Raw genomic sequence first — 7381 nt, 5'->3', positions numbered from 1 at the left:
ACTTCCGGTCGGAGCATCGAGCAGCTCGGCGGCGCTGCGCCCAGAGGGGCTACCTCGGGCCCGTCTACCAGCGAGAGGCCCTGATTGGGGCCAGAGCGGCCTCCCGCCCCCGGAGGTCCAGGGTGGTCTCCTCGCCGGAGCGGGGGCCCAAGGACGGTTTCTGTGCGTAGGGGGCGCCACTTTACCCGTGGGTCGTAAGGGGGAATACAGGAGGGTGTCGGCTCTCTAGGCTTTGGCTTTCCTCAGTATTCTGAGAGCCTCGTTGCCATAACAACTTCCAATCCTAGAGAGTCTCCTGTGAGGCTCAGGGAGTCTGAGTTGGGTAGAGACGCGGTGACCCTGTACCCTGGAGAGAAAGTGCTCCCCACTACCACCTTCCCGACCTTGGAGTATGTCCACAGCTTCCTCCCGCGAAAGGCAAGAAGAGACACTCTGAATCCAGTTTCCTCAGCGTTCATCGGCCCCTGGAAGCCCTGACCAACCAAGCGAGGGGAACGCAGGGCGTCTTCACACCACGCCTTTCATCCCCTCCGGATCTCCAAGCACCAACTCGTTCATCACCCTAATGACGCTGACCTTTTTATGAGGCTGCTTTCATGTCAGCCGCCTGGGAATGCCATCTCAGCATTAAGCCTAGGGAGGGTGGCACAGGGCCCCAGACCCTGTCCTGGAGTTTATAAGGTAGCTCGCGGGGTGAGGTCCCTGCTCTACAGTGTCCTCAGTGCTCCCAACCCTCATATAAACTCTGTGCTCAGCACGCTTGTCTTGCCGATTGCAGTCTGGATTGGGAACTCAGAGAGGGCAAGGACACAGCCCTTCGTAGTACTTCCCTTCACCCAAACTAGTAATTTTTGTGGACTTGAGTTAAATATGGGTTTCCTGAGGTTAAACTGGGGGAGTTTGAGGTTAAAATTTTAAAGTTAAAGGGTACTAAAATAAGAATGGGTCAAGAGAATTTTAAAAGGATTTACCCCGCCCCCCAGACCCCTGACGCCCTTGCTTGCTTCTCCAGTAAAACAGTCTGTGCCATTGTCCATAGGACGCTTGCATGGTTCTTCCTATCACAGTGCTGAGGGAGCTGAGATCACACCTAACACTGGGGAGCGGAAGATGGGAGAGGCTCAGGGGTTTGGAAGAGAGAAGTCATTCAGCCAGCCAGTCATTCAACAGCCCTCTCCAAAGTACCTACTTTGTGCTGGGTTGGGAAAGCGCAGACTCAGACCATCTAACCTGCTTGCCAATGGCTCACGGTCTACAGTCTAATGCAGGAGGCCCATCTGTCTTTAACCATCTTCCTCCTTTGTGTTCTCGGCATCTAAAACTCCCAAGTTATCACCAAGTCTTGTTGATTCTCTTACCAAATGTCTCCCAAATCTATCTCCTTTCCATCCCAATTCAGATTCTCATCATTTTTTGGAAAACTTGGAATACTACCATAGTCTAACTAACCCCAAGTCTCACCTCTCTCCAACCTTCACTCTTTTACCAGAGTGATCCACTTAAAAGCAAAAACTGATCATGTCACTTCGCTGGCATAAGTCGTATCAATGGCTTTCCACTGCTGTTAGGATACAGTTTGAACTCTTTGGCCAGCACACAGGCCTTTGATTATTTGGCTCCTTTCTACCATCAGTAATGAACCCAAATACTTGTAGTTCCAGTAAATGCCATGACTCTTGCCGTATTTCCTCCACCCTTTCCTCCCACACCCTTCAAACTTCAACACGGACCTGACCTCCTCTAGGAAGGTTCCACGGAGAATGTAATGCCCACTGCCCCCAAGTTAAATGCCCTTAGTTGTGCTCCCATAGCACCTCTGTAATAGTTCTTACCATGCTGTACTGTAATTATTGGTTTAGATGTCTAGCTCCTCTAGATGGTGACATTCTAATGGGCGGCAACGGTGTCTAATTCCTCCGCTTTTTCTCAGCACGTGGTCCTGTACCTGGCACAGAGTAGGAGCTCAGAAGACATTGGATGAATAAATGACTGAGTAAACAAAGTGTTACTGTAGTAGCCTGTAGAGAAAGAACATATGGGCATCTGAGGCACCAAAACAGCACCCGGCCGGTCTAGGGAGCCTAGAACCCTGTGCTGTGGAGACCATTCAGCCCAGGTCCCGGCCGTCATTTCCCCGCCGGCCTCTGGAGGCGCTGTTCGGCTGGCGCCGGCTCTCCGCCGCCAAAATAGGTCTTGCGGGATGGAAGCTACGGGGCGGGGCCAGACGGAGCCCGGAAAGACCCGGAGGAAGATCCGAGTGTTTGCGGCCGTGCTGCCCCACCCCTGGTCCCGCCGCGCGTAGAGGGGCCCGGCCGGGCTGCTGCTAGGGCCCCAGGAGGTACGGAGCTGGGAGGCCGGGATCGACCACTGCTTCCGGACCCTTTAGGTGGCAGGATTCCGATTCCCTCTGGGAGCCCTCTCGTGGGGAATTCTGTTCCGGAGGCCCGCCTAGCAGTCGGGGTATCCCTTAATTTCGGGGCTCACTATATGAGGCCCCTCGCGGGGAGGGGGATCTGTACTAAGAGTTTACTTTGGAGAGCTTTCTGTTTAAGATCCCTTTGGGGAGTGATCTCTGTATCTCTCCTCTGGCGGGGGCGGAATCCTCGTCTGGGGCTCCTTCTGGGAAGCCTGTGTTTGGGATGCCTTCGAGGAGATCTCTGTTTAGGACCTCCAAACAGAGAAGGGATTTCTGTGTCTAGGCCTTATCTGGGTTTGTCAGTTCAAGAGAAACAAAATTATTCTTTTTTCTGAAGCGTTTTTTTCCTTAGATTCCTTCACTCTTTTGTTTCTGTCTTTTTCATCTGAGCCATGGCCTTGACTGGGAATTCGAGGGAACTAATTGTCTGGATAAGCCATACGGGAAAGCAAAATGTTCTTCCTAATTGTCCATTCTCCCCAGGAAGAGTGGTATAAGACAGATCCACACAAAATAATAGTCCTGCTTATTTCCCCATGGGGTCATGGTTAAAGAGAGGGAGCTGAGCCAGAGCTCCCTTCAGCAACTGGTCCTCCACATCCTGTGCACAGAAAGGAACCTGGCTAGTGGTTCCTTTAAACCAGCGACTCTCTTCCCCCTTTATGGCAACGCTTACCGAGCACCTGCTCTGTGCCAGTTACTGGCCTCGTACTGGGAATAAGATGAATAATATACAGCTAACTGTCCAGTAGTGGATATAGACACATCACTTTAGTACACCCTGCCTAGGGTAGCAGACAGGGCCGAACCCCTGAGGCCATGCATCCACTTCAGAACTTGCGTCCTCAGTCAAGGGAAGTTTGCCCTTGGTTTTGATCCTGCCTCACCCAGTGTGCTTCCGTTCTTCAAGGTTGAAAGCTAAGCATGGGGAAGAGCTGCAAGGTGGTCGTGTGTGGCCAGGCTTCTGTGGGCAAAACTTCAATTCTGGAGCAGCTTCTGTACGGAAACCACGTAGTGGGTGAGTGTTGCTGGGCGTGAGGCATGGTGGAGGAAGTGGAAGAATGAGGAGAGGATTTGATCACAACACGAAAAGGCTAAAGGTCGCTGCTGCTGGTCATTACACCGAAAGATCCCAACTCTACAACACTGAGGACATCTGGAAAGAGAAAACCCAATGTCCGAGATAGGAAGGAAAAACTTCCGCGTCACACTGTTTAGCAAGGTATCAGCGTGAGATTAGAGCTGTCCCCCCAAGTTATTCCAGTCTGGCCAGACTCGCAGTCTTTGGCCCTCTCTCCTCAGCCCCCATGTACCTTTCTCTCCCTGTCTGGTTGGCCTGTTAGGATATATTCAGTCACTCATGTTCCCAATCTCTTTTCTCCCTAGAAACAAGTTTTCTCCTCATTTTGTCCCAGGTTCTGAGATGATCGAGACGCAGGAGGACATCTACGTGGGCTCCATTGAGACTGACCGGGGGGTGCGGGAGCAGGTGCGTTTCTACGACACCCGGGGGCTCCGAGATGGGGCTGAGTTGCCCCGGCACTGCTTCTCCTGCACTGACGGCTACGTCCTAGTCTACAGCACGGACAGCCGAGAGTCCTTTCAGCGCGTGGAGCTGCTCAAGAAGGAGATTGACAAATCCAAAGACAAGAAGGAGGTGTGTGTGGGAACCCTGGTGATGAGAGAGAGTGGGCCCTGGGCTGGCTTTGGGAGGCCTGGAAAGGCTCTGTTTTTCACTGATTTGCCAGGACGTGGGTTTAGAGCTGGAGGGCGGAGATGGAGGCCACTGGAGGGTGTCTTCACTCCTAGAGGTGGCCGTATGTTGAGGCAGCTCTACCAAAGAGGCTTCTCCAGTTTAAGACGTCCCCACTAGTCTTTCTTTATAATGGTTCTGTGCTCTCCCCTGTGAAGGCCCTTTTGTTCTCAAATCCCGCTTTAAGCTGCAGGCATTCTGGGAGCGCTTCCTCACCGGTTACTTTGCCAACAACTAACTGACTGCCAGTAATGATCAGGCATTGGTGACACAGGGCTTGTAATGGAACTCCTCCAGATGGAGGCCCCCGTTCACAGTTTCTAATACAGGAAGAGATGAGCCATCAGCCATTGAGACTTTCCCTCTCCTAGGACTCTTAGGTGGAAATGGTTGCTTTTTCCTCTCCTCTCTCTGTTCAAATTCTGGCCTCCATCTGGCACCCCCTCCAGGCGTTCCATTACAAGCCCAAGGTGGTCACTGGCCCTCACGACCATTCTTGAGGTCCATGCTACAGCCACGGGCCTCTACTCTGTCCCTCTTCCCCAGGTCACCATCGTGGTCCTTGGCAACAAGTGTGACCTCCAGGAGCAGCGGCGTGTAGACCCGGATGTGGCTCAGCACTGGGCCAAGTCAGAGAAGGTGAAGCTTTGGGAGGTGTCGGTGGCTGACCGCCGTTCACTGCTGGAGCCCTTCGTCTACCTGGCCAGCAGGATGACCCAGCCCCAGAGCAAGTCTGCCTTCCCCCTCAGCCGCAAGAACAAGGGCAGCGGCTCCTTGGATGGCTGAAGAGCTGCCTTGCCAGCTCTGGAAGATGGGTTGAGGGGAAAGGGAGGGGGGGTTTTAGGCAAGCTGTCCTTCCCAGTCAAGGAGGGAGCTCCCCACTAGGCCAGGCAGCTGGGCTGTCCCAGGCTCAGGTCACTTTTGCTCCCTGCCAACTCTGGGAAATGCAAATAGTCTAGGTTAGCGGTCCCCAAGCCCGCAGCCCCCATCCTGCTGTATCCTAACAGCAATGGAAAGCCATTGATAGGATTTATGCCAGTGAAGTGACATGATCAGTTTTTGCTTTTAAGCAGGTCTAGGGTGGTTTTGGATCACTGTCCCTTCTGCCGGCCCTGGACAGGAAGCAGAGCTGTGTGTGGAAGTGCCCAGTCTAGGGTTTGATTCTTATCGCAGGGGTCTTACACCTCCGGGTTTCCTGCCAATCTCACACACACACACTCACACGCTTACGGCACCAGCCTGGATTCTAGAGAAAGGGCATCCAGGTGTCTCGTGTGTGTGTGTGTGTGTGTGTGTGTGTGTGTGTGTGTGTGTGTGTGTGTGTGTGTGTGTGTGTGTAGATGTGCACACGTGTGTGTGCTGGTGTTCGGGGCGCCTCCTCATCCAACACCCTGACCTCTCTCCTGTCCTCTCCTGGGCTGAGAGAAGCTAGCCTGCTGGGAGCATAATCTTCTGTTTCAACTCTTCCCCCAGCTTCCTGCTTCCCCTTCCTGCTCAGGGAGCGTTTTCTTGGTTGAGGTGGAATGGAATGCCGACTGGGCTGGGAGTCACCAGCTGGCTTTGTGGCCCTGCGAGGCCTTTCGCCTCCAGGGGCTTCAGTTTTCTCAGCTGTAAGGTGACAGCAGTTGCTTAGATGATCTAGATCCTCTCCAGCCCTGTGTGTGTACTGCCCATGGTTGGGCTGGCTGCACTGTTCCCTTAGCTTCTCCCGTTTCAAGGTGCTATGCCTGTGGCCCTGGAGGCTGGGACACTGCTCCCCACCCCCCAACCACCAGGGGGCAGGAGTGCACTACCCACTCTAGTTGCCAGAGTGGCTGCCCAGTGCCCGATCCGCGGACCTCACAGCCCTGGGGACTGGTCGTCACCCTTTCCTGTGGTTGTTTTCAGCTGATAGCTGGACTTCTATTTATAGATTACCTGTGTTTATATGCCTGCCGCCATGGTGGAGGCTGGGCAAGGTGCTCGTCTAGCCCTCCCCTCTTACCTCAGATGCCTGAACAGAGTAAAGCCGGCCAACAGCAGCTTCTCAGGAGCTGCCAGATCTCTGGGGGCTCAGAAGGGTGGTTACGCTTCCAACACGCTGTAAAGTGAGCTGGTGACCCACAACTTCCCGTGCCCACTTCGTGCTTCTGATGTACACACCTAGCATAGGTGAAGACACTACAGCCAGGTGACCTTCAGTACACGCCCCTTCTCCCCAAGATGGGAGAGGTGAGCAGGGTCAGGTGGCCCAGGCTGGGCGAGTTAGGGCGTGTACAGGCTTGGGCTTAAATTGATTTATTGATGTGTTGGACACAATAAAACCACAACTGTTATCAAAAAGTTTCCCACCCTCCCCCCTTTTTCTTGTTCTCCCATTGGAAACAGCTTTAAAAAAGATACAGGTGGATACTGGCAAAGTCCCATATTGTGGGGTGAGGGTGGCAGTGCTGCTGGGGTGGGATGGAGGTTATGACATTAATTTTGACAGCATGAAAACGGGTCTTGAGAGTGGCTCCAAGTGGATCCCAATACTCAGGTGAGTCACAGTGAGGGGGCCTTGGGGTGCTCGTGGGGGAAGGGAAAGCTGAATTGAGCGCTAGGGGCCAGTTTGGGGTGAGAGCTGGAAGGGAAAGCTCTTGGTTTGGGAGCCCTGGGGGGATTCGGTGTTAGCTGGACCCATAGTCTGAGGGAGACCCAGTGTCACCCCCCCCATTCCCCCCACCCCGCCCCGAGAGCTGGGATTCAGGAGGAATCGATGAAAGGCTAAGAGAGGAGACGTGTGTGGGACTGAGCACTTCCTCTGTTAAAAACTGGGCCCGGCCAGCACATTACCCTGGCCTCCCCGTCGTAGCCCATCCTGTCAGAGCGGATGGAAAGCCCCAGAGGCTTGCAGTTCCAGCCACCCCTTGGCTTTGCCCCACTTAGCACTGCTCCCTTCCTCCACAGTCTTCCACCACATCCCCAATGGTCAGCTCGTCCAGGTAACCTTGAACCCACTCCATCTTGAGACCCTGTGGTTGGGATGGCTGTGACTGTCCCCTTAGCTTCTCCCTTGAGACGGCCCCCTCAACACCAGTGATTCTCTAGAGAATCCAGTGAATGGGGAGGGCCTCCCCTCCCTGCCCCCAGGGCATGGGTATAGAGGTCGGGCTAGGAAAAGGTAAGATTCCTCGGACCTCGGCCACATGGGTATATATAGGTCTTGAGTGGGAGAATGAGCACCACAGGGC

At 54.0% G+C, this 7381-nt stretch overlaps 1 protein-coding gene across 1 annotated transcript; it reads left to right on the top strand.

Moving 5' to 3' along the window:
- Positions 1–2219: 2219 nt before the first annotated feature.
- Positions 2220–6831, top strand: NKIRAS2 (NFKB inhibitor interacting Ras like 2). Its single transcript, XM_082679761.1, has 4 exons — positions 2220–2338; positions 3327–3434; positions 3832–4073; positions 4716–6831. Exons 2-4 carry the CDS (start codon positions 3341–3343, stop codon positions 4953–4955), a joined length of 576 nt encoding a protein of 191 aa, XP_082535887.1. The 5' UTR covers positions 2220–2338; positions 3327–3340; the 3' UTR covers positions 4956–6831.
- Positions 6832–7381: the final 550 nt, after the last annotated feature.

This window comes from Grampus griseus (genome assembly GCF_964374135.1).
Source record: "Grampus griseus genome assembly, chromosome: 20".
NCBI lineage: Eukaryota > Metazoa > Chordata > Mammalia > Artiodactyla > Delphinidae > Grampus > Grampus griseus.
This window is presented reverse-complemented; position numbering and strand designations above follow the sequence as displayed.

Bases quoted from the DNA above. Each gene is read 5' to 3' on its own strand.
- NKIRAS2 (XM_082679761.1), top strand. From the start codon at position 3,341: ATGGGGAAGAGCTGCAAGGTGGTCGTGTGTGGCCAGGCTTCTGTGGGC. The intron at 3,435-3,831 runs GTGAGTGTTGCT...ATTTTGTCCCAG, and splicing joins GTACGGAAACCACGTAGTGG to GTTCTGAGATGATCGAGACG. The intron at 4,074-4,715 runs GTGTGTGTGGGA...CCTCTTCCCCAG, and splicing joins AATCCAAAGACAAGAAGGAG to GTCACCATCGTGGTCCTTGG.